At 54.3% G+C, this 26,587-nt stretch overlaps 1 protein-coding gene across 7 annotated transcripts in view; it reads right to left on the reverse strand.

Annotated features, from left to right (window-relative positions):
• RPS6KA1 (ribosomal protein S6 kinase A1) overlaps positions 1-23,736 on the reverse strand; it is a 45,248-nt gene extending 21,512 nt beyond the window's left edge. The window contains exons 1-7 of one of the 7 annotated variants that reach the window (XM_003307903.6): positions 23,512-23,736; positions 16,552-16,596; positions 6,533-6,649; positions 6,246-6,327; positions 2,031-2,111; positions 1,785-1,864; positions 9-115 (exon numbers count right to left, since the gene is read on the reverse strand). In XM_003307903.6, the coding sequence (XP_003307951.1) occupies positions 9-115; positions 1,785-1,864; positions 2,031-2,111; positions 6,246-6,327; positions 6,533-6,649; positions 16,552-16,596; positions 23,512-23,574 (575 nt within the window). In that variant the 5' untranslated portion in view covers positions 23,575-23,736. Of the gene's footprint in view, positions 1-8; positions 116-1,784; positions 1,865-2,030; positions 2,112-2,709; positions 3,583-6,245; positions 6,328-6,532; positions 6,750-7,480; positions 11,282-16,551; positions 16,597-23,511 lie in introns of those variants that run through there. The other 6 variants (XM_009451404.4, XM_009451397.5, XM_003307902.6 and 3 more) reach the window with 6 other exon arrangements.
• Positions 23,737-26,587: the final 2,851 nt, after the last annotated feature.

A 26,587-nucleotide genomic window follows, 5' to 3' on the forward strand; every position in this document is an offset into this window, starting at 1 on the left:
TCACTCACTTCTCAGGCTTGAGGTCTCTGTAAATGATACCCAGGCTGTGCAGGTGATCCAGGCCCAGAGCCAGCTCGGCCAGGTAAAACTTCACATCCTCCTCCGTGAACATCACCTGCAAAAGACAGGAGGGGCCTTCAGCAGGGACCTCCTCTTCCTTAAGAGCTGGGGCACTGGGCAATCAGCAGCTTCCTGGTCCTGAAGGGCCACCCTGGGAGGACCCTTGGAAACCCCAGGCCATATAGCCTTCTCATCATACAAAGGATTTGAAGTATGAAATGACTAATACGCAAGCCACTCATTGTGGCACCATTCAGAAATAGAAGGGGTGGGAAACAGGCCTAGGGTCCAAGAGTAGAAGGCTGGAATCAGCCCTCTCCCCTGCATAATGGAGTGCTTTGCAGCCATGAACTGGAACAAGGAGTTTCTCCGTGTTCTGACATGGAGTGAGCTCCAAGATACACTATCTTGAAAAAAGCAAGGTACAGAACAGTATACAGAATAGTACTTTTTACATAAGGAAATGGGGGTAGGAATGAACATATATCGGATTTGTTTGCAAAAGAAACATGGGAAAGTTAAACAAGAAACCAATAAAAATGTTTACCTATAGATGGGGATAGAGGGGGCTGGGGTGGGAGGAAGACTTCTTCAGGAATATTTTTCTTTTGAATCATGTATATTACCTATTCAAACATTCAAATCACAATTTAAGCCGGGCACGGTGGCTCACACCTATAATCCCAGCCAGCAGTTTGGGAGGCTGAGGCAGGTGGATCACCCGAGGTCAGGAGTTCAAGACCAGCCTGGCCAACATGGAGAAACCCTGTCTCTACCAAAAATACAAAAATTAACCAGGCGTGGTGGCGTGCACCTGTCATCCCAGCTACTCGGGAGGCTGAGGCAGGAGAATTGCTTGAACCCGGGAGGCGGAGGTTGCAGTGAGCTGAGACCCCACCAGTGCACTCCAGCCTGGGTGACAAGAGCAAAACTCCATCTGAAAAAAAAAAAAAAAAATTACAATTAAAAAAAAAAAAAAAAGCTAGATTCTCTTTAAAGTTTGAATTGTACGAATGGTCCCATTTTCTAGCTCAAATCCTTTTTTTTTTTTTTTTTTTTTTGAGACAGAGTCTCGCTCTGTTGCTAAGCTGGAGTGCAGTGGCGCGATCTTGGCTCACTGCAACCTCTGCCTCCTGGGTTCAAGCGATTCTTGTGCCTCCGCTTCCTGAGTAGCTGGGATTACAGGCACACTCCACCATACCCAGCTAATTTTTGTATTTTTAGTAGAGACGGGGTTTCACCTTGTTGGGCAGGATGGTCTTGATCTCCTGACCTCCTGATCTGCCCACCTCGGCCTCCCAAAGTGCTGGGATTACAGGCGTGAGCCGCTGCGCCCAGCCTCAAATCCTTTTATATTGGTTCAAAATCCTTTTGGATGACATATGCAAGATGACTGCTAAAGTCTCTGGCTCTCTGGGTGACTTTGGGCTTCTCCCCTATCTTCACACCTCTGCCCAGAGCAGCCCTGGAAGAAGGCAGGTGCAGAGGTGAGAGGAACCCTTAGCTCCCTGGAGTTTCCTTGGGAGAAACTCTCAGAGACCTTGCCAGCGTATGGCCTCCATTCCAGGGTGCGTGGTATTTCCTGGGCCAGGGGCTGCTAGGCAGGCCTGGGTGGTTCCAGGTTCAAGCCATACCAAACACATTCTGTACAGGGCCCTGGGATGGGAGGACTTGTCGTCCCCCAGCTCCATCCCGGGGCCCTCTGGCAGTAGATGTCAGCTCACCTCTTTTGAGAGCCGGGTGAAGAGGTCCCCACCACGCAGGAAGTCCAGAATGAGATAGAGCTTGCCCTCGGTCTGGAAGGCTGGGAAGAGGGAGAAAGGCAATGGTAGAGTCAGCGCGGCCTTATGATCTGCTTCTCCGGCCCTGGCTCCCTTGGCCTGCCAGGCAGGCGGTGGGACAGTGTACAGACCACAGGCAAGGGCGAAGGATGGGTGGGGTAGGAGCTCAGGCAGGGCCAGAAGCTTTACCATAGTGCAGCTTCACCACGAATGGGTGATTTACATCAGCCAGGATGTCTCTCTCCATCTTGGTCCGGACGCGGTCACGTACTGGCCAGACGAGAAAGGAAGTCACCAGTAGCCTAGACACTCAACACAGCCACTCCCAAGCCCCCGCTAAGGGATCTCTTTTCCACTTGTTCCTCCAGGCCTGAGCTCCCAAAGCCCCCTCACCCAGGGCTTTGGGGACACTCAATCCTCAGGTTTCTTCCTTGCCAGTCTGTTTCTGGCTCCTTGGCTGGCTCCTTGTCCCCACCCCTCACAGCAGTGCCCACAGCTGGGGCCTTGGCACCCTGCCCATCTCTCTGGTCCCTTTTCCCACCAGACCCCATCAAGACCTGTTAATCAGCCAGTCTGAGCAACCTGCTCCCCCAGGGTTCTCTGCTTTGTCAGATCCTCAGACTTTGCCTCTGCACCTCCCCCTGGCATGCCTTCACCAGTTCTGCTTTCCATCTGGCATAAAAATTCCCAAATTCTAGTCTAGGGGCTGGTAATAACGGCTACCTGGTGAGCTGGATCCCTGGGCCTAAAATCCCGATCTATGGGTCTGGGTGGGCACCCTTCATATTATTATTATTTTTTTAAAATAATACAAGTTATTGGGCAGTTCTGATTCTCAGCAGGTTCTTTGACTCAGCTTAGGCCTCACCTTCTCCAGGAAGCACTCCTTAATTTGCCAGCTGGGTTAGGGCCTTCTGGATTCCTACAGTGCTTGTGCTTCTCCTTTGGAGCACTTTTCTCTTTTTCAGGTTGCCTTTTAAATTTATTGAAGCCCACCAAGTATCATGTTTTATTGATTTCACTAGTCTGATTAGAACAGGCTTTTGGGCCGGGCACAGTGGCTCATGCCTGTAATCCCAGCACTTTGGGAGGCTGAGGCAGGAGGATCACTTGAGGTCAGGAGTTCGAGACTAGCCTGGCCAACATGGTGAAACCCTGTCTCTATTAAAAATACAAAAATTGGGACCAGGCGTGGTGGCTCACACCTCTAATCCCAGCACTTTGGGAGGCCGAGGCAGGCAGATCATGAGGTCAGGAGATCGAGACCATCCTGGCCAACATGGTGAAACCCCGTCTCTAGTAAAAAATACAAAAAATTAGCCAGCCTGGTGGCACGTGCCTGTAGTCCCAGCTACTCAGGAGGCTGAGGCAGGGGAATCGCTTGAACCCAGGAGGCGGAGGTTGCAGTGAGCCGAGATCACGCCACTGCACTCCAGCCTGGTGACAGAGTGAGACTCTGCCTCAAAAAAAAAAAAAAAAAAAAAATTGGCCAGGCGTGGTGGCTCATGCCTGTAATACTAGCACTTTGGGAGGCTGAGGAGGGCGGATCACCTGAAGTCAGGAGTTTGAGACCAGCCTGACCAACATGGAGAAACCCTGTCTCTACTAAAAATACAAAATTAGCTAGGCGTGGTGGCGTGGGCCTGTAATCCCAGTTACTCGTGAGGCCGAGGCAGGAGAATCACTTGAACCCGGGAGGCAGAGGTTGTGATGAGCCGAGATTGCACCGTTGCACTCCAGTCTGGGCAACGAGAGTGAAACTCCGTCTCAAAAAAGAAAAAAATATATATACAAAAATTAGCCAGGCGTGGTGGCATGTGCCTGTAATCCCAGCTACTCAGGAGGCTGAGGCAGGAGAATTGCCTGAACCTGCGGAGCGGAGGTTGCAGTGAGCCGAGATCACACCACTGCACTCCAGTCTGAGTGACAGAGTGAGACTCCATCTCGGGAAAGAAAAAAAAAGAACAGGCTTTTGGACTTGGCTGCCTAGGTTCATTTTGGGCACTGTGTTTCAACTAAGTTTATCACAATATTGATTACCCCTTGACTGAGACCTCTCATGTGTCCTTTGACTTTTTTTTTTAATGTGACAGGGTCTCACTCTGTCACCCAAGCTGGAGTGCAGTGGTGTGATCTTGGCTCACTGCAACCTTTGCCTCCCAGGTTCAAGCGATTCTAGCGCCTCAGCCTCCTGAGTAGCTGGGATTACAGACACACCAAACCTGGCTCATTTTTTTTGTATTTTTAGTAGAGACAGGGTTTCACCATGTTGGCCAGGCTGGTCTTGAGCTCCTGACCTCAAATGATCCACCCACCTTGGCCTCCCAAAGTGCTGGGATTACAGGCATGAGCCACCGCACCCAGCCTTGACTTTTATTAAAAGGAGACGTGGAAGGCTAGGGAGTGCTTACTAAGACCAGACAAAATGTCTGAGCAATACACACAATGCAAAACTGAAGGCTTTTTTGGTCCATGTACTGGATTGGCAGTTTCCTCTCCAGCCTCATAGTCCCAAAGCCTTCACTAGTCCATCCATCTAGTATTAATTCTATTCATTCGTCACTGCCATTCCAGAATTGATGCTCACAGCTGCTTATCTTAGGAGATCTGGCCAATGTACTCCTCCTGCACGTCTTTCCGGAGTCTTGTTCAGGACACAATCCTTGGCCCTTGCTACAAGTAGAAGCTGCAGCTGCCTTCCAACACACCTTCCATGTCAGCACACAGGGCTGCAGGAGCTGGTCCCCTTCTTCTATTTTAATTTTTGTGTTTTCCTCATTAGACATGACAAGGACCACACCGGAGTTAACTATTTTGGTCACCTTACATTTTCTTTTTTCTTTTTTTTTTTTTTTCTGAGATGGAGTTTCGCTCTCATCGCCCAGGCTGGAGTATGGTGGCGCGATCTCGGCTCACTGCAATCTCCACCTCCTGGGTTCAAGCAATTCTTGTGCCTCAACCTCCTAAGTAGCTGGGACTATAGGTGTGCATACCAGCATACCCAGATAATTTTTGTATTTTAGTAGAGATGGGGTTTTCCCATGTTGGCCAGGCTGGTCTTGAACTCTTGACCTCAAGTATTCCACTCGCCTCAGCTTTCCAAAGTGCTAGGATTACAGGTATGAGCCACAGCACCCAGCTTACCTTACATTTTCAAACCACCTCTACACTTTAGTTCAGGCAAACAGTTTCTCCTTCCCAGGGTCCCCTTCCTTGAACATTTTTGGTCTAGAGAAATCCACTCATCCTCCAAGGCTTCCTGCTCCTTAGGTGTCCCCTTGGCCTCTGGGCCCACCCTCTACAAGACTACACCACCACTCCCAGCTCCCCAGCGCGTCAGATATCCACGCACACCAGTCACAGCACCGGCTGCACCACACTGTCGGGTATGCTTAGCCTCTCCTGCCCAGCCTGTGAGCCCTTCACAGCAGGGACCCAGGCTTTTCATCTTTCTCCTCCCTCTGAAGCTGCCATGATACCTCCTGGGGGATGAGTCCCACACCCACCAGGCTGGCCTTAGGATACCAAAGCCACCCATAATGTCCTTAAGGCTGACGCCTCCTACTGCCCCCACTACCTCCCCAGCTAGGATTTGGCTCTGACTGGGATCAGAGGTGCACGCCACCACACCCAGCTCATTTCTTTGTATTTTTAGTAGAGACGGGGTTTCAACATGTTGGTCAGGTCTTGAACTCCTGACCTCAAATGACCCGCCCACCTCGGCCTCCCAAAGTGCTGGGATTACAGGTGTGAGCCACCGCGCCCGGCCTTGACTTATTTAAAGAGAGACTTGGTCGAGGAAGAGCACTTGGCTATGACTCTGCCGGGTCAGTGGTCACACTGGCTCCCAGGCCAAGTGGTCAGTATCCAACCCAAAGCCCACTACCAACCATCTTCACACCCTTTGTAAGTCCCCAGAACTCTAACCTTGGCTCGGGGCTCCCTTCTGAACCTCTCTGCCATCCAGCTCTGTGGCCCTGCCTGGACTCACCCTCTCTTGCCTGGCCCAGCTGCCTTCCTGGGCTCCCTGCCTCTTCACTCACGCCCTTCTCTCAGGCCCCTGAGTTAGGGGCCACAGAGGTCTCCCCCAGACTCTTCTAGCACCAACAGTCAGAATGCCTCTGCTTGACCAGCTTGGTAGTTGAGGGCCCCGCCCCCTGACAAACACATTGCATTTACCCTATTACCACCTTCCAGACCTTCACAGCCAGTCACTAGCACTTGGCTTAGGGGGAGGAGGATTGGCTGGCGAGGGATAGCTGAGAAATAGGCCTGTTTCTCCACCTTTGAACTAGGTGCTCCTGAAGACAGAGCTGTCTCCCTTGCCAGACCCAAGGCCCTTGAAGTCTGGGCTGCCTCCCTCAGCCAAGCCTGGGTTCTGCACAGGGAGGTGTCCCCACTCACCTTTCAGCGTTGCCTTCTTCAGCACCTTCATAGCATACAGGTGCCCACTGTCAGGCCGGGTGACTTTCCGCACCAGGAAGACCTGAGAAGGCAGAGCAGGAAGCAGGGCAGAAGATGGGAGAGGTCTGAGTCCAGGCTGACCTCTATCTTCTCTGAGCCCCAAGCTGACCTTTTTGCTCTCCCTGGGTACAAAGGTGACCTCTGATCCTTTGGGCCCCTAGGTGACCCTTGACCCCCACCTCTAACATGACGAGTGTTGCCTTCACAGCTATGGGCTCATGACTCACTTTGCCAAAGGATCCCTGGCCCAGAACCTTGAGGAGCTCGAAATGGGATGGATCAGCCTTCTCAGAGCCAGCCTTGACGTGGTGCGTGATGGAGATCTCCTTGAGGACGCCCTCATCCTGATGGAGGGACAGAGCTGGTGGGCATGGTGGGCCCCATCCAGGCAGCAGGAGGCTCCCCTGCCCAAGTCCATTCCCACCAGACCACAGCAGATGGAACCTAAAGGCCCAACAGACGACTTCCCTGAAGGGCTAGCCTCCAGGGTCATCGATTTCAAAAGAGCCTCAAAGTCTGGGGAGGTCAAACCAGAACAGGCACCGCTCCTATTGCTCACGATGCTCTGGCCTGGTTAGGCCCAAAGGGATGCCCAGGTATGGCCAGGCTGAGTCAACCCCAGGCTCTGGCTGAGACCCAGAGACCTGCCCCAGGTCCACCCGTGGGGCTTCCCTCCCCCTGTTGTTTTAGTGTTGCCACAATAGGAAGTAGGCTTGTTCTCATATGGGGAGGTAGAGCTGGGCCTTCGTTCCTGGTCAGGATGGGATGAGGGGATCCCTCTGGTCAGCAGGACAGGGCTGACGTGCACAAAGACCCAAGAGTCACCCAAACTCCCCCATCAACTAGGTAAGTGCTGGCCTGGGGCAGGTCAGAGTTAAGGCCAGAGACTGTATGGCTCAACTTCCCAAACTTCCCTCATACAAACCTACTGGAAGCCCCTTGCCAGGTCCTAGCCTTTCCAGGACTCTACCCTCCCTCCAATCTGCTGCCATTGCCTTGAAGCCCTGAAGTGCCTCCTCACTTCCCCAGGAAGCAAGTCTGGGCAGGGTCCAGTCACCCTGCAGGGCCAGGCCTGGGCCAGGACAGCCCAAAGCCAGCTTATGTTACGCTGGCTTCCCAGGCACCTGCTGCGAGGGACACAGCCAGGCCAGGACCAGACATTCGGGCACACTCACCGAGTCCCGCTGGGGGCCAGAGCCAGGGCCAGGGACAGGCAGAGAGGTCTGGCTGATCCTGGGCCGCTGCTTCCTGGGAAGCCAGGGGAGCAGGGCCCAGAGCCGCAGACGGGGCGGCTTGGGATCCTGCTCCATCCGCCCAGCAGGGCCACGGCACCATGGCAGGAGCAGGCAGAGTCCGGGGCTGCCGCAGTGGTGGCCGGGACCAAGGCGGATGTGCAGGGTAAGGGCGGGGGCTGGGCCTGGCCCAGGGCAGCCAATCACTCAGGGCCTGTGGTTTCCCAGCACCAGGCCTACACCCTCACCACGTTCCCTTCCTCTCTCTCCCCCTCTCCTCAGAGCCTGAGGGCTGCCCTCTGGCCGTTCCCCCATCCTCCCTGTGGGCCTACAAAGGGAAAGTCCCCTGCCAATGCAGCTGCTGAGCAGACTGGTACCCAACAGCAGAGAGGTACCCAATAGCAAACAGGTACCCAACAGACAAAGACAGGTGCCTGATATGTGGAGGCAGACGAAGAGAGACACCCAACAGGCAGAAGCAGGCACCCAACAGGTGGAAACAGATAAGAATGGCATCCATCATGCCTGTAATCCCAGCACTTTGGGAGGCTGAGGCGGGCGGATCACGAGGTCAGGAGATCGAGACGATCCTGGTTAACATGATGAAACCCTGTCTCTACTAAAAATACAAAAAAAAAAAAAAAAAAAAATTAGCCAGGCGTGGTGGCCAGCGCCTGAAGTCCCAGCTATTCGGGAGCTGAGGCAGGAGAATGGCGTGAACCTGGAAGGCGGAGCTTGCAGTGAGCCGAGATAGCGCCACTGCACTCCAGCCTGGGTGGCAGAGCAAGACTCCATCTCAAAAAAAAAAAAAAAAAAAGAAAAAGAAAGAATGGCATCCAACAGGCAGGGGCAGGAGAGAACACATACCCAACAGGCAGGGATGGAGGATAAGGACACGCACCCAACAGGCAGAGGCAGGAGGAATTCATATCCAATAGAAAACAGATGGAGACATGTACCCGACAAGGGGAAGCAGGAGGGGACTCATATCTAACAGACAGAGGTGGACAGAGACTCATCCCCAATGTGTGTAGGCAGATAGGGACACAAGCCCAACAGCCAGAGACAGATGGGGACATATACCCAATAGGTAAAGACAGATGGGGACATGTACCCAACAGGCAAAGGCAGGAGGAACACATCTCCAATAGGCAGAGACAGAAGAGAATACCAACCCAACAGGCAATGACAGAAGGGGACATAAACCCAACAGGCAGGCCGGGCGTGGTGGCTCATGTCTGTAATCCCAGCACTTTGGGAGGCCGAGGCAGGTGGATCACGAGGTTAGGAGATTGAGACCATCCTGGCTAACACGGTGAAACCCTGTCTCTACTAAAAATACAAAAAATTAGCTGGGCGTGGTGGTGGGCACCTGTAATCCCAGATACTTGGGAAGCTGAGGCAGGAGAATGGCTTGAACCTGGGAGGGGGAGGCTGCAGTGAGCCAAGATCGCACCACCGCACTCCAGCCTGGGCGACAAAGTGAGACTCCGTTTCAAAAAAAAAAACCAACAGGCAATGACAGAAGGGGACATGTATCCAAAAGGCAGAGACAGATGGTGACACAAACCCAACAGGCAAAGACAGAAGGGGACAGGTATCCAACAGGCAGAGACAGATGAAGACATAAACCCAACAGGCAGAGACAGAAGGGGACATGAACAGGCACCTAACATGTGACATGTACCCAAAAGGTGAAGTCAGGCACTTATCAAGTGGAGACAGAGATTGGAACCCAACCACAGACACAGGTAGGCAGCAAAGAGAGACAGCAGGAGAGTCAGCGAGCCCCAAGCAGACTGACAATACCTAGGGCAGATAGGTCTGACACCTGGCAGACACACGGGCAGGCAGCAGGGCAGGGATCCCCAGGAAGGGGTTAAGGGCAGAGCTGTGGGTTCTTGCTGCTGCACCTGGGGTGGGGAAAGAGATGAGGGGAGACAATCTGCAAACTCCCACCACTCAGGAGAGGACTCTCGTATTTCTTGCAGACCCACCTCTGAGATCTCCCATTTCCCTAGGATTTTCCTCCTATGCCAAGACCTGAGGGGGACCCAGACAGTAGCTGAGAGGACTGTCTCCTGAGTGCAATCTGATGTCTTTGACTCTGATCATATCCTAAAAACTGTTATCCTCATTCCAGGAATAGGAAACTGAGGCCCAGAAGACAGTGACTCACCAAGGCTCAAAGCAAACAGTGGCAGAGGTAGCTTGGACCCAGGCGCCTCCCTGCTTACTGCCTGGCCTGGGGTCAGCAGGCATCAAATGCCAGGAAAGTGTGGGCAGGTCAATCAGCCAGAGCCACGTCCTGCCCACCCACATCTGCCTAAAACCCCTTCTCCTTCAGTACTAGGGTCCGTCTGTGACCTCCCACTGTAGGTCCTGGCCCTCGGAGACACAATCTTATCTTCAGGGGAAGATACCTAACCCTTCCTGACAGATGGAGGAGTGGGTGGAACAGCCCCACAAAAACACCACAAAACTGCAGTCAAATCAGACCCCTGAGTGTAACCTCCTGGCGGGACAGGCAGAAAGCCTGGCTCAAAGAGGGACTAAGAGGGGGCCAAGCCCACACAGCAATACCTGCACACCCCACCCTGAGATCTGAACCTCCACCTCATCTGTCTGCCTCTGACTGAGAGCACTCCCTGGGGACAGAGGCAGGAAACCACCCAGAAATCCCAAGGGACAGAGCCACCCCCAAACCCATTCCTTGCCCAGTCATGGTGACAGACACCGCTGGAGGCAGGCGACTCTTCTGCTCACCTTTCTGGGACAGGGAACCAAGTCTCTCTCAACCCTGGGGAAATCTGCTGGGGTCTGCATGGTGGGGCTCAAGCCGGTGGCCAGAGGGCCCCGTTACTCTTCTTACTTCTGCTTTTTTTAGCCTTCCTGGCCCAGAAGGCAGGGTCTCTGGCCCCCCTCCTTCTCACTTCCCCCTCTGCAGGGAGGAGGGGCAGATGATGGGTCAGGCTCCTCTATAGAGGAAGGGACACTGCAGACCCCAAGCCCATGACCCCAGGGAAGGCCCAGGGGCACACCTCTCCCTATGTCCTCTGACTCTAAGGAGGAGAGACAAGAGCAGTGACAAAAGTCACAAGGCGATAACGCAGTGTCACAGTGGGCATATCAGCACCCGCAAACATCCACGTGAGGGGAGGACCTGAGAGAATGTGGGGCAAAAGTCAGCAAAGGCCACTGTCTGACTGTCCAGCCCAGAGCTTAGATACTGTGTCCCACCCCCTCCATAGCATCCTTCCCATGGCTATGCCCACCCACAATGGCAGCCCAGAAAGCAGGCACCAGTGGCCCCCCCTCCGGTCCTGCCCTGCTCAGCTGCCCCGAAGAAGGCTGCCAGTCCCAAGCCCCAGGATGGGTAAGGCGGGCAGAAAGCCTGACCAAGGACCTCACAGAGGTCTGAGAGGAGGAGCAGGCAGCTATGGGGCAGGGGTTGACCAGGCCCAGCCCCTTTCTACGTGGCCTCATTTCATCACTCATACCAGCACAGCACAGGAACTGACATGCACACACACACACTCAGGCCGATGATCGGAAACCCTGTCCGCAGACAACCCCTATACAGAAACACACGCCCCCACGCACACACGGACTTCCCCTTCCCTGTCCTTGCAGAGTCTCTGCGGGTGGATGGCTGCCGGGAGATTGTGAAAGATGCCTCCCTCAGCCAAGCCTCTCATTGCTCTCCAGCTTCCTCAGACAGGGGTTTGGAGGCTGGGGCAGCTCTCGGAAGCCCCAAAGCTCACCCTCCCTACCAACCCCTGGTCCCTCAGATGCAAAGAAGGTAGAGAGGTAGCTACTTTGTGGGAGGAGACTCTCCAGACACGGGCTGAGATAAACCAAGGGGCCTAGTCCACACGAGCCTCTGTGGCCAGCAGGGTACCAGAAGGGGCAACAGGAAGGAAACAGTCTCAGAACTGCCTTTGCTGAACGCTGTGTGGGCCCTGAGGCCTCTGGTGGCGGGCGGGGGGAGGACAGCCACCAGCCCACATCCCTTGGTCCCTGCCCCATCCCCCGCATAGGGACTTCCTCTTTATTTACTTCCTCCTACAGGGCAGCTGGAAGAGAAGCCCAGAGCCCCCAGGCCTGATCCGTGGTCTCTAGGGTTCCCACCCTGCCAGCTGTAGCCAAGCCCACCTGCCAATCCTGGCCCTAACGGACACCAAAAGCCCCTTCCCCAGCTGGCAGCATTTGCAGGGCCCTTCCAGGCGCTACCCCCTCCCTCAGGTGGGACAGATGTCCTCAGACACATCTCCCAGCGTGCCTCCAGGCAGGTGAGGAGGGGTCCACAGCTCCCTGGCAGCCTTGAGGGGGAGCTGGCCTCCAACACTAGGTCAGGACAGGCATGGAGAGATGATGGTAAGTGTGCCTCCTACTGATTGAGCAGTTGCTGCACGCACACAGCCCTTTTTTTCTTTGAGAGGGAGTCTCACTCTGCTGCCCAGGCTGGAGTGCAGTGGTGAGATCTCAGCTCACTGCAACCTCCGTCTCCTGGGCTTAAGTGATTCTCGTACCTCAGCCTCCCGAGTAGCTGGGACTACAGGCACACTCCACAATGCCTGGCTAATTTTTTGTATTTTAGTAGCGACAGGGTTTCATCATGTTGCCCAGGGTGGTCTCAAACTCCTGAGCTCAGGTGATCTGCCCGCCTCGGCCTCCCAAAGTGCTGGGATTACAGGCGTGAGGCACTGTGTCCGGCATTTTTTTTTTTTTTTGAGACAGAGTCTCACTCTGTTGCCCAGGCTGGAGTGCAGTGGCATAATCATGGTTCACTGCAGCCTCTTGGGCTCAAGAGATCCTCCCACCTCAGCCTATGGAGTAAGCTGGGAGGACAAGTGCGTACCACCACATCTGGCTAATTTTTAAAAATTTTTTTGTAGAGGGCTGGGCGCGGTGGCTCATGCCTGTAATCCCAGCACTTTGGGAGACCGAGGTTGGCGGATCACCTGAGGTCGGGAGTTCGAGACCAGCCTGACCAACATGGAGAAACCCCGTCTCTACTAAAAATACGAAATTAGCCGGGCATAGTGGCATATGCCTGCAATCCCAGCTACTATGGAGGCTGAGGCAGGAGAATCGCTTGAACCTAGGAGGCGGAGGTTGCGGTGAGCCAAGATCGTGCCATTGCACTCCAGCCTGGGCAACAAAAGTGAAACTCCATCTCAAAAAAAAATTTTGTTTTTTGTAGAGGATGGGTCTCCCTGTGTTGCCCAGGCTTGTGTTGAACTCCTGGCTGGGCATAGTGGCGTGCGCCTGTAGTCCCAGCTACTCTGGTAGCTGAGGTAGGAGGATCACTTGAGCCTAGGAGGTCAAGGCTACAGTGAGCTGTGTTTGTACCACTGCACTCCAGCCTGGGCAACAGAGGGAGGCCCTGCCTCAAAACAAAAACAAAACCAAAAAACCACAACTATCCTGAGACAGCCATAATCAAGGTGTTGTGGGTGCCCAGAGGTGGTGACTATTTGCCAGTGCATGAAGTCAAGAAAGACCTTCCAGAGAGGGGCAGCCCAGCTGGGTCCTGAGGATGAACAAATGTTGGCCAGGCAGAAAGGAGGAAAAAAAGACACTCCAGGTAGAGAAAGACCTGTGTGACCAAGGGGCTTAAGGCCAGGAGGGTAGAGTGGGAAGTCAGGAAGAGCTGGCCACTCACTAGCTGGGTGCTCCCGGGCAAATCTGTTTCCCTGTCTGAACCTCGGTTTCCTCCTCTGTAAAATGAAGGTTAGAACAATATGCTCCACTCTCAGATTGTTTCTAGAAGCAAAATGGGCCACAGAGACAAGGGGATGTTGGAAACAGAACTTCTCCCAGGTTTACTTAGTCTTACTGCTGTGGGGTCTCCCCTGGGCAGGCTGAAGGGACAGAGCCCAGCCACAGGGCCCCAGGTACTAGGAGGGTGGCTGGCCTTCTCTGACCAAGCCAAGGGAAGTTCCTCCCAACACCTGAGGCTGCCCAAGGCTCCCTGAAGTCCACAGTCACATCCTGCCTAAGCTCTGGCCAGGGGAGCATGAGGGATCCGGGAGGGATCAGGGTTTCATAAACAGGAAGAGAGGAGGGGAGGGGAAACGCTCAGCTCTCAAAATAGACCTGCAGGCGCTTCAAAGGGGTCCAGCTCCGGAGATAGCTGGGGGAGGGGGCCTGGGATGCCCAGTCCACTCCCAGGAAGGGAGGGAGGGCAAATGGAGCCCCGGTGTGCCTTAGGGTACCACATGCACCTAGGTGCTGAGGGGATCCAGAGAGTTCTCACCCTGGATGGCTATCCACACTATTGCTGCTAAAAGCCAAATCCCAAATCCCACTTTCTGCCTGAAATGAATAAAATAAACAAGGATTAAACAGCAACATTGTGCCACAAGCCCTGTTAGATACTTTAATTTATATGTACCACATTCTCTTTTCCAGGTAGCCCTGAGAAATAGGCTTTATTCTCCTTTCATTTTTCAGGAAAGAACCCGAGCCTCAGCAAGGCAAATGACTTGCCCAAGGTTACAAGGCAAATAAAAAATAGGTGCAGGATTCTGAACTCAGAATCCCTGACTCTCTTCCCTGCCTCTTTGCCACCTGGAAGGCCCAATTCTTTCTCCAGCTGCCCAAATCCTGCCTTTTGAGTCCCAGCCAAATGCCAGTTCCGCAGGGAACATGGCCTGTGCCCTAGAGCCCACCCCAACTCTTCTTCCTCGGCCATGTACGGCAATGACCATGTCTCTGGTCCACACTCAGCCCTGAACTCAGATGCCATCAGCTGGGTTCCCGGGGACGTGCTCATCTCGTCATGCTACAGAGAGAAATGTGGGCACCTGGAAGGTGGTGGTATACGTCTCTGCCCAACATGGGCCTAGCACAGAGCAGAGGTTCTATGTGCCCACAGCTGTGCTCTTGCCCCATCATAGCGCCTACCACACGGCTTTCCTGTCTCCACCCTCTGCCCAAAGATTGGAAGCTTCTGGAAGGTGGGGGATATTGACTTCATTTTAGGCCCTCCTGTGAACAACAGGGTGCACCGAATGTCTGATTAGGATAAAGTGGCCCATTGCCAGCTCATTCCACTGCACAAAGTGATGAGGTCCGGACCACAGGTTGAGCGCCCCCTGGTGTATTAAGCCCAGAAGTGGGCATTAGGGACACTGGTGGCTGGGACAACAGATGGATGAGCAGGTGCCCAGGACTGGTCCCACTTGGAATCACAGAAAGCCAGTGCTCCTCCTCTTCAGCACTCAGGGTTCTCTGGACTATGAGGAATGACCTTGAAGCCAAACAAGACTTGTCTTCATTGCCCACCAGCTATGTGATGTTGAACCTCAATTTTCTCATCTGTAAAATGGGGACAGTAACAATCTACCTCCAAGGATGTAGTTAGAACTAAATGCAAAGCACCTGGTATGATGCTAGGCATAGGTTAAGCTCTTTCTCTTCCTTAAGTGGCATTCGAGACTCCATGTCCCATCCATCTCCAGCCCTGTCTCTCTTCCTACCCCAGGATCTTCTGCTCTAGAGCAAGAGTCATAGGCTTGGGAGCAAAAGGTTACCTGCCTCGGCAAGCTCCTGCCATCTCCCAGTAAGCTCCTCCAGTTCTTGAGGTGAGAAGCTGTACTCAGCACAGGTCCCTAAATGCTGCAAGCTCCTCTGCAACCCCCAGAACCTCAGCCGTGAGATCTGAACACCGTGTTTCTTCACTGGGAACCTACAGTTCTTCATTTTGTTACTAGGCAACAAGAGGTAGCTACTTTGTGGGAGGAGATTCTGCAGACATGGGCTGAGCTAAACCAAGGGGCCCAGTCCACACTATTTACTGGCCTCTGCTGGTCCAAGGTTGCCACAGCAACCCACAGAGAAGCGGTGCGAGAATACTTCCCTCACCTGCCCTATCCTACCCAGCTCAGTCACCTCATCTTAGGAAGCTGAGTCAAGGTAAACATCAGGACTAATCCTGCATCCATCTCAAAGGTCAAGCTTATGGCAGGTCTGGTGTTCAAGCCAACCTAAGTCTGGAAGGTGGGGCCACTGGCAGGAAGCTGAGCTGAGCGATATACTAGGACATTTTCGGTGCTGGCACCGAAGCTGCCATGTGCCAGGCAGTTACTACCTCATCGTCCTTCACATTGATCCTGTGAGACAGACACTGTTTCCCCAACTTACAGCTCAGGAAACTGAGACTCAGAAGGGAGAAGAGCTTCTGGTTAAATGGTGGGGATGGAGCCAGGACTGGAACCCGGATTTGCTCTAACACCATGCTCTGTCCCTGCCTAAGCAGCTTCCAAAGACCCTCCATAGCCAGCATCTCCTGTGACCTCACAGCCACCCTGTGAAGGGGATGTGGTCTTTTCCAATATAGAGATGAGAAAGCCAAGGCCCAGAGTGTACAAGGAACCTCCCCAAGGTCACACCACTGTCACCTAGTCCTGGTGCTTTTGGCAAAACACAAAACCAGCAACAGGGGCTAGGGGGCTACAGGAAGGGGCCCAGGGGAAGCAGAGATAGCAGGGGTGAGGGAATGACCCTCACACTGGGAAGTGGAAGCCCTAAGAAATGCCATGAGTGCCACAAGCCAGGCAATGGGCCTGGTTAGCCTTGAGCGGCCACCAGCACCCCCTTTCCAGCTCACGTGCCCAGATGCTCACTTCCAGGCTCTTGGCAAGCGCAGCTCTACCAAAAGGAGCAGGACAGCTGGCCTGAGCCCCTCCCATCACTCCTTAGAGCCAGCCCAAATTCCATGAGTAAATAAACCGCAGGGGCATCCTGGCCTGGGTGACAGGTAACCAGAGCCCTGACCTGGATTCTGCTCCTGAACCTTTCTGGGCCACAGTCACCTCACCTACAAAACAGGAAGGTTGGAACAAGTGATTTCTATGCCCAGGGTTGCCACAAGGATTCGGTGGGCCCTGAGAAGGACGGCTGAGTTGGGCAAAGGGGCTAGAGGCTGGAGCCCTCAACCTCCTCCAAAGCCATGCAAACAGGACCCCCCACAGCCCCTCGCCCAGGGTGCTGGCCATGGTCCTCACCTTGGACGGCTGAAGTCCAGCTTCTTCCCCTGAGGTCTGTCCATTCTGGAAAAGAGAAAGGAGATTGGGGGAGCACTGTCAGAACTTACACGCTTGGGAGAAAGACTCTGTGGGGCACCCCCACCCTTAGCTGCTCCCAATAGCCATGGAGGCCATAGTGGTAGGGCAGGAGTCCTGGGTGGGTCCCTCCACCTCCACTTTCACGGTGTGGGCACAGGGACCAAGTATTCTGGCAATGGCGCCTGATGACTCAGGCAGAATATTCCCAGGGACCAGCATTCTGACCCTCATGCTGTCTGCCTGGCAAACACTTCATCTCTGAAGACTTAGTTCAAATGTCACTTCCTCCCAGGGAGAAGGGAAGGGTCATGTGTGGCTTCCAGCTCTACCAGATACAAACCTTGTACAAACTAGTCAACTGTGAGAGGACTCAGTTTCCCCATCTGTAACATGGGGTGGGGTAGTTACACTGACTTCCCAGAGTTGCTGCAAGGGTGGAAGGAGACAAAGTCTGGGAAAGTGTGCAACCCAGAGATGGTGGCTATCCTTGCCCTGCCCCACTCTGGGACCCCTCCCCTGACCTTGCCAGGCAGAATGACTGCTGCCTCCGCTTCAGCCTTCATTGTAGCACTTGTCACACTGCAGGGACTATTTACACACAGGCCTGCCCTTCCTAATAAACGGGGAGTCCCACGAGGGCAGAGATGAGGGCTTGGTGCTAACAGCTGCTCTCTTCCAAGCCTCTGCCACATGGCAGGCACTGGGCTCAGTGCCTCGCACCTGTGGCACCATTTTTTTTTTTCTTTTTTAGACAGAGTTTTGCTCTGTTGCTGAGGCTGGAGTGCAGTAGTGCAATCTCAGCTCACTGCAACCTCCGCCTCCCAGGTTCAAGCGATTCTCCTGCCTCAGCCTCCCAAGTAGCTGGGATTACAGGCATACACCACCATGCCCGGCTAATTTTTGTATTTTTTTTAGTAGACACGGGGTTTCACCACGTTGGCCAGGCTGGTCTCAAACTCCTGACCTCAGGTGATCCACCCGCCTCAGCCTCCCAAAGTGCTGGGATTACAGGTGTGAGCCACTGCGCCTGGCCCCTGTGGCACCATTTAATCCTCATGACAGCCCTGGGAGGTAGGCCCTGGCCCCATGTGGCAGAGAAGGAAACTGAGGCTCTGAGGGGACCTAGTGATGATGCCTATGGTCACACAACTGGTGAGTGGGGATTCAAAATCTGGTCCCAAATCCAGGAGGTGCTCAAAAAAGGTCAGCTGAAAAACAGCCCAGAGCCCAGAGCCCCCCTCTGGTCAGTCTTGCCTTTTCCAGCCCCCAGACTTCACTCTCAGGTGGTTATTAAATATGCTGGGGTGTGTCAAACCCAGCCCATCTGTTTCCTGTGTGATGTGAGGCAAGTAACCTACCCTATCTGGGCGTTTGGAAGCTGAAAGAAATTGCCCCACCCCTCCTAGAACAGGGAGAGTGTGGTGAGGCAGACAGGAGGTTCCCAACAGCCAGGAAGGCCTGCTCTAGAACAGGTCTGGATCTGGACTTTGGAGCCAGGAGCTGGGTCCATGGGGCAGCTGTAGCCCTGCTTGGCTACAGCTGGGTAGGCACAGCTGTGCTCTACCCATTACATAATCTCCCTGCCCCTGGAACAGCTCCCCATTGCCACTCCCAGGACATCCTGCCCCCTGAGCCCCTTTAATGCCCCTAATCTCTCCCCAGGGGCCAAATGTTCTACAGGCCCCTCCATGCACACATCCATACACACACTGTCATCTCTCAGCAGCCTGGGGAGAAGGGATGGGTTGGTCAGGGCCCAGGGGCTGGGCTGTGGTAGGGATGCTTTTGTAGACTGAGCTCCACTTCACCCAGCATTCTAGACTCTTGACATAATTCCTGCAGATGATCAGAACAGCCTACCCACCAGCTCCCTGCCCCACAGCCTTCCCCACTCCAAACCCTCATCATTCCTAAAATCAAGTGCAACTGCTGCACTCAACTCACTCAGTCAACATTTGCTGAGAACCTTCTGTGTACCAGGCCCCAACCCCTCTGTGGCCTCCACTGCCTGTAGAATCAAGTCCCAGCTCCTTAGCATAGAAATCAAGGCCATCATCTTCAACTGCCCAGCACAATAACTAGGAATGTAGGTTTTGCAACCCGACCTTGTGGGTTCAAATTCTGGCTTCTACCACCTGAGTGACCCCTAGAAGTTTAGTTCATTTACTGGGGCTTCAGTTTCCTCATCTGTGAAATGCGGATCAAAGTAACATACCTCAATGGTGGCGGCAAGAAGCAAATGAAATAATGCCTATAAATATATACACCTGACATGTAACTGGCCTACAAACAATAGCCATTCTTATCATTGGGCCCTATTTTTGAGCTAAACTGAACAACCACAGACCCTGAAAACAGTCTATTTTATATCCCCAGCATTTGTATGGTGGCTCCCTCTACCAAGAAAGCCTTTCCTGCCTTGTCACTTTGGCAAACTCCTGATCTTTTATCAGGACTGAATTCAAATGTCACCCCTGTCCACACAGCCTCATGTTCTTTCCTCCCTCCTCTCTACCCCCATAACCTAAGCATGCTGCAGGTTAACTCGGGAAGGGGCCATGTCTTGTCCATCATCAACTCCTTGGCACCCAGCCAGAGTCCAGCATGTGGTTTATCCAGTGAAAGTTCAACCCAGCAAAGACAGCAAGGAGGCCAGAGCAGGTTCTATTACTCCTATTTTTCAGATGAGGCTCAGAGAGTTAAGGGACTCACCGAGGTCCCTCAGCAGGCAGGTGGCAGACATGTGACCATAACCCAAAGTCACGTGGCTGCAGGCCTACTGAGGGTGGGGAGGAGGGGGTAGGTGTACCTAGAGGTGTGGGTTTCTTGAGCAGTGGCCTGGATGACTTAGGGACCCCCCCCCCCAAGGCAGTCTGGCTGCCTCTACTCCCTGGATCTCTGGCTTGGGTGTCATTCTTATGGAACGCCAGGCCTGTAAGAGTAAGGGAACAGGCAGCCCTGGAGAACAGACTGGTAGGGGGGTCAGGGGGGTTGTGGGGTGCTGGCTTCCCACTCAGAGCCTGGGTCCTGGGTCCTGGGTCCTGCGTCATCTGCCCCTCTGGCCTGACTGCTGCATAGCAATCCTTGAAAGAACACAGCTGTGCAGCCACAAAGATACAGCCACTAATCCTAGCTCTGCCAGCCACTTATTCTGCCCTTGGGTCTGTCATATCACTTTTTATTTTTATTTATTTTTCGAGACAGTTTCACTCTTTTGCCCAGGCTGGAGTGCAGCGGCGCAATCTCGGCTCACTGCAACCTCCGCCCCCACCGGGTTCAAGCAATTCTTCTGCCTCAGCCTCCCAAGTAGCTGGGAATATAGGCCGCACCACCACGCCTGGCTAATTTTTGTATTTTTAGTAGAGGCGGGGTTTCGCCATGTTGGCCCAGCTGGTCTCAAACTCCTGACCTCAGGTGATCCACCCGCCTCAGGCTCCCAAAGTGCTAGGATTACAGGCATGAGCCACCACGCGTGGCCTCATAGCACTTTTTAAAGTCTCAGTTTCGGCCAGGCGCAGTGGCTCATGCCTGTAATCCCAGCACTTTGGGAGGCTGAGGCGGGCGGATCACGAGGTCAAGAGATCGAGACCATCCTGGTCAACATGGTGAAAACCTGACTCTACTAAAAATACAAAAATTAGCTGGGCATGGTGACATGGGCCTGTAGTCCCAGCTACTCGGGAGGCTGAAGCAGGAGAATCACTTGAACCCGGGAGGTGGAGGTTGCAGTGAGCCGAGATCACACCACTGCACTCCAGCCTGGTGACAGAGCAAGACTATGTCTCAAAAAATAATAATAGTAGTAAAGTCTCAGTTTCCTCATCTGTATCACGAGGGCAGGTGTGTCTTGCTGACATCTGCACTTTGTTGTTTGAAATAGTACTTATCACCTAAGTGCTAAATAAATGACTGAATGGGGACAATGGTGCTGACCTTGCAGAGTACTGAATGAAGGACTTTGTCTTAGGAGTCCTTTGGCCTCTTAGAGGTTGAAGACGCACACTCCTCCCTCTTCCTCAGAGAGCACTGCTCATGAGGACAGATGCCCAGGGCCCCAGACCACTGCCCCCAGTTCTGAGATGTCAGAAATGGGTTCCAACTGGCATCATTCCTTCCCACCCAAGCAACTCTGTCTTAGAAAGAGGGGCCCAGGGCAGCGTCTGGAGAAGCTGGGCAGCAGATGGAGAAGGACAGCACGTGCCCCACAGGCAGGAAGCAGCCCCAGGAGCTGGGTTCTGAGCCCAGCATTGGCAGCCCTGCTCACTGCTGGAGGCTGGGGGCCAGGTGCCAGGGCTGGCTGGCACTGCCAGCCCTCGGCAAAGACTGGACAAGGGCCCTGCAGGATAAGGAGAGTCCGCCAACATCCGGAGCCTCTCTTGAAGCACCTTCCACCTGGGCTAGTGTGGCTCCAGCCCTTCCCCATCCCTGAGCCTCTCTCCCACTTGGTGGAAGAGAGAGATCTTGGTTCCAATCCTGGTTCTGATATTAACACATAAGCCTGAGTTTTCAGTTGTCCCATCTGAAAACAGGGGTAATAATCCCTATCTTGAGAAGCTGTTGTGAGAATTAAAGTGGGGTGACATTTGTAAGGCAGAATGGGTGGCACATAGTAAAGCTCTGTACGTGGCAGAACTGGGCCTGGGGACAAGGCTACTGCTTTCAACAGGGCTAAGCGAGGCCCAGGCAGAATCCTCACCCATGCTTCCCATAGATTACTCCACCTGGGCTGCACCCTGAGCCAGGCCCTGCCTCCCAGCGGCCCATTTTCAGCAGCATTAAGGGAGGGCAGGGCAGTCCAGATCCTAGGTCCCTGTGAAAAGTCCCCCACCAGCCCCTCACCTGCCTCCTTCCTGGCTAGGAGCTGCCAGCAGTGGTGGTGCCTGTACGTGCAGGTCAGGCGGCTGTATCGCTTACATGTTACCTGGGCTAAGAACAGCGAGGCCCTGTTCTCCAATGAGAACAGCCCAACCTGCACCGTGGCTGCCCTGTGGCTCCTGTTACCCAAACAATAACACCCAGTCGCCTGGCACCTCCAGGAGTGGGGGAGGGGGGACCAGACAACAGTACCCAGCGCTCTGCACCCTCTCAGGCCCAGGAAGTGGAGGCTAGAACCTAGCACTTGCCACTGGAGAAGCAGAGGCCCAGACAGGCTGAGGACTGACTGAGGATCACACAGTGTTTCTGGAGCGAAGCTCCTGAGGAAATCGCGTCCCCCTGCCCCACCAATCCCAGGAAGTCCGCTGGTCTTCGCCTCTCACGGACCTGAGATGTTACAGAACTCAAAACTGAGATGAGTTTCCCAGTTAAACCTGGCTCCCTGGTGAAGCTGGCCCCTGCCTCAGGATTCCCTAAAGAGAAGCAGGAAGTGGTGCCCCAGGATCGAGCTCCTGGGTGTCCACCCTCCCTATCAGCATAAAGTCTCTCCCCAGCCTCTCCCAGCCCTACCTTCCCCTTTGGAGGCCTGGTCCCAGGGGCGTGCCTGGGCAAAGGAATCCACCTCTGAGCACCACCCCCAGGACCTTGCGCCCCAGTCCTAGTAGGGGGGTGGCAGTACAGGGGCTGCAGAGGGCAGTGTTCCTCACCTCAGAGGGTGAGTCAGCGAGAGAACCTCTGAGCAGCCTAGCAGTGCCTGTAAAATCCCCATGGCAGGAATCCCAGAGCAATTTACTCCAAATTGCTCCTTCAGGTTGGTTACCTAATCCTGCCGCGCCCACCCTCCAATAGCCAGTGTCGGCCATCCCTTTAAAGGGGCAGCACACCCTGGGGGCTGGGGACCCTGGGTGCTCACCCTGATCTAAGCCTGTGGTCCTGAGAGGCAGGACACTTGGTGGCTGCCCTAGGTAAGAGAGGGCAGAGGAGGGGACTGAGACAGGGGCTCCAGGCCCAAGCTGGGAGAAAGTCATCTCAGCTCCTGGGCTCAAATGAGGTCTCCATTCCCTCCCTGCATACCCCCAACAACCACCTGGGAAGGAGAATATCACCTGCTTCCTTCCCAGCAAGAAGTTAAGGAGGAAGTTTTCCACCAGCTCATTCAGGGGCTTGACCTTGACCCTGGGGTCAAAAGGCACAGGAAGAGGTGGCCTTCTGCACGCTTAGGGACTGGAGCCACAGAGCCCTCAAGGGAGGTCAGGAGCTGCTTCTGAGAGAGAAGGAGCTGGGTTGTCTGGGGAGTCTGGGCTGGCAGAAGCCAAACTCCCCAAGGGCCCAGCCCTTCCTACCGGAAGGGGCATAAGAAGGGAGGCAGGCACAAAGGTCCCCCCACGCCCTGCCAGGAATCATCTTCACAAGGTCTAAGGGCTCTTCCCCACTCTCGTCTCCACAGCCTGGGGTAGGGGACACAGGTGTCCTCTGGCCCTAGCCTTAGGGCAAAGAAAACCAGGAGTTCCAGCCCCAGACTGGTGGTGCCATCCCACACTCCGCATCCGCCAGGGGTCAAGTGGAGCAATCCTTCTAGGCTCAGCAGCGGTGAAGCCAGAAGCAGGGAGCTCTTGGCGGAGGGCCCTGGGAGAAGTGGGGATCCCATAACCCCTGTCTCTGGTAGAATCCCAGACATCTGACCCTGAAGATCTCCCCGTCTGCATTAATGGAGGAAGCTCCGACAGCTCTGGACAGATGCCGGGACGGGTCCTAGGTGTGGGGTGAAGGCGACCAGATCTCAGCGCCCCATAGGATCCCCTCTCCTGGCTATGGCGGGGAGGTAGTCGGCGCTTGGCGGAACTGTCCCTCGCACACGCACACCCGGGCATAGGGGGGTGGAGCCGGACAGTGGGCAAGAGATCGGAGGGCACTCGCGCCCTCGCGGGCGCCCGCCGGACTGCAGCGACGCTTCGGGCCGCCCCGCCCCTGTGAGGATCCGGGCTCGCCGGCCGCGGGCGCCCGTCCCCCGCCCCGCTCACTCACCTCCGGGTCCAGCGGCACTAGCTCCATGAGCGGCCAGGGCTCCTTGAGCTGGGCGAGCGGCATCTCGCCGCCGCCGGGTGACCCGCGCTCCTCCGGCGGCCCCGGCTGCGCCGCCTCCCGGGTCCTGGGGTCCCTGGCTCTGCGACCCGAACCGCCGCGCCCCCCCCGAGCCCCTCGCGCTCCGGCTGGGCCGTCCGCCGCCGCCGCCGCGGCACTAGCACTTCGGCTCCCTCCGTCACCCGGCGCCGCCGCGCCCATTGGCTACCTGCGCGGGGGCGGAGCCGGAGAAGCCCCGCCCCAGCCCCCGCGGCGCGGCATTCCCAGCGCGGACCCCCGCCCCCGCCGCGCCCCGAGGGCCGGCCCCGCCCCTGCCGCGAGCCCCCAGCCCGCGCTCGGCTCCGCCCGAGAGGCCCTGCTGGCTCCTTCCCTTCCAGTGGTGTACCCCTGGACACACCACACCAGGGCCACCGTTCTCCCCCGCACAGCTCTTTTGGAATCCCAGCCCAGATGTTCCTTCTCCTTCCAACGTGAGAGAAGCACCCTATCCCCGCCCCCAGCACACACATTCACACTGGGTTCCTGGGCCTGATCTAGGCTGAGGCTTGGAAGGAGCCTGAGACCCACTCCCCTTAGGCCCTCAACTCACCAGGCCCTAGAGATCCCCTATCCTCTAATTTCTACCCCGCACTGAAGCTAACACTGTGATCTCCGGGCGATCTCAGTGCCCCAGGCCAAGATGGGCATCAGCAGTTGTTACCACCATCAGGACCCATAGTGCCACCACAGAGTGATTGATTGATCGATTGATTTTACATAATGTATATAAATATTACATATATAAATAAATATGTATAAATAAATATTATATATATGCACATATATGTATGTATGTGTGTATATAGTGAGAGAGAGAGAGACACGAAGTTTTGCTTTGTTACCTAGGCTGGTCTCTGACTCCCCGGCTCAAGTGATCCTCCTGCCTCGGCCTCCCAAAGTGCTGGGATTACAGGCATGAGCCACCGCGCCCGGCCAAGAGTGATTTCTTAATATGCGTTTTTGCAATCTGTGCTCTGCCCTATCACTTGAAGGGGGTCCTTTCAGGTCAGGTCTCCCTGGAGTCACCTGCAGCCCCAGCTCTGGACTAGTTTGGGTTTGCGACTCTCTGAGGAGGGACCAGGCTCCCAGGATGAACCGAGGCTTGGTGGGACTTGGAGTGAAAGGCCAGGGAGACTGGTTCCCCCAGAGAGATTCAGCCTCCACCTAAAGAGCCTTAGGGGTCCGGGTGTGCTGAGATGTATTCACATGTGAGGAGTGAGCTTGCTGGAGGGACAAGCTTGCTGGTTTCGCAGGAAGACTGGTCAGTTATTTGCAAAGCTGTTCTAAGGCAGGGGAATGGGAAGGAATGTTTATCAAAAGCTTCCTGCGAGCCATGTGATTTCCTTGAATGATTACCACCACCTAGTTTACAAATCCTGAAACAGGCTCGGAAAGATGAAGTGACTTACCCAAGGTCACACAAGAGGTTGAGAACAGACTAGGGCTTAAAAAAATCAAAGTGTCACACCTGTAATCCCAGCACTTTGGGAGGCCGAGCCGGGCGGATCACGAGGTCAGGAGATCGAAACCATCCTGGCTAACATGATGAAACCCTGTCTCTACTAAAAATACAAAAAATTAGTAGGGCGTGGTGGCAGGCGCCTGTAGTCCCAGCTACTCGGGAAGCTTAGGCAGGAGAATGGTGTGAACCCGGGAGGCGGAGCTTGCAGTAAGCCGAGATAGCCCCCACTGCACTCCAGCCTGGGCGACAGAGCGAGACTCCATTTCAAAAAAAAAAAAAAAAAAAAAAAAAAAAAAAAAAAAATCAAAGTGGATAAGGATTTCTCCAGAATCCACGTGCTCCCCCTTTTCCATGGCTTTCCAGGGTAGGACCTCAGCTGTTGAACTGAATTTTGAGTGAAAGGACTTTGGAACCCAACAATTCTGGGTTTGAATTCCAGCTCTGCTACCTTCTTAACACAGGGAAACTCATTTTATGCCTCTAAACCTCAATTTCTCCATCTGTAAAATGGGAATTATAATCTCAATCTTTCAGGTATATAGGACAAGATTCATTTTAATTCAATAAATTTACAGCTATATATTTTTTATTTGTTTTTTAGAGACGGAGTCTTGCTCTGTTGCCTAGGCTGCAGTGCAGTGGTAAAATCATAGTTCACTGCAGCCTTGAACTTCTGGGCTCAGGCGATCCTCCCACCTCCCACAAGTAGCTGGCACTTCAGGTGTGTGCCACCATGCCCAGCTAATTTTTTTTCTTTTCTTTTGAGACAGAGTCTTGCTCTGTCAACAGGCTGGAGTGCAGTGGCTCAATCTCAGCTCGCTGCAACCTCCACCTCCCAGGTTCAAGCAATTCTCCTGCCTCAGCCTCCCGAGTAGCTGGGACTACAGGTGCGTGCCACCACGCTTGGCTAACGTTTTGTATTTTCAGTAGAGACGGGGTTTCACTGTATTAGCCGGGATGGTCTCAATCTCCTGACCTCATGGTCTGCCCATCTTGGCCTCCCAAAGTGCTGGGATTATAGGCGTGAGCCACTGTGCCAGGTCCCCAGCTAATTTTTTATATGTTTTGTTTTTGTAGAGATGGGGTCTCACTATCTTGCCCAGGCTGGTCTTAAACTCCTGGCCTCAAGCAATCCTCCAGCCTCCCAAAATGCTGGAATTACAGCCACCACACCTGGCTTATTTATGGCTATATATTACACACTAGACCCTCTTTCTGAGCATGTATTGTAAGCCAAGCCTTCTTTTTATTATTATTATTATTTTGAGATGGAGTCTCACTGTGTCGCCCAGGCTGGAGTGCAGTTCAGTAGCCTGATCTCGGCTCACTGCAACCTCCGCCTCCCAGGTTCAAACGATTCTCCTGCCTCAGCCTCCCAAGTAGCTGTGACTATAGGCATGTGCCACCACACCTGGCTAATTTTTGTATAAGCGTGTGCCACCACACCTGGCTAATTTTATATTTATATTTTTTAGTAGAGACGAGGTTTCACCATGTTGGCCAGTATGCTCTCAATCT

This window comes from Pan troglodytes, chromosome 1 (assembly GCF_028858775.2).
Source record: "Pan troglodytes isolate AG18354 chromosome 1, NHGRI_mPanTro3-v2.0_pri, whole genome shotgun sequence".
NCBI lineage: Eukaryota > Metazoa > Chordata > Mammalia > Primates > Hominidae > Pan > Pan troglodytes.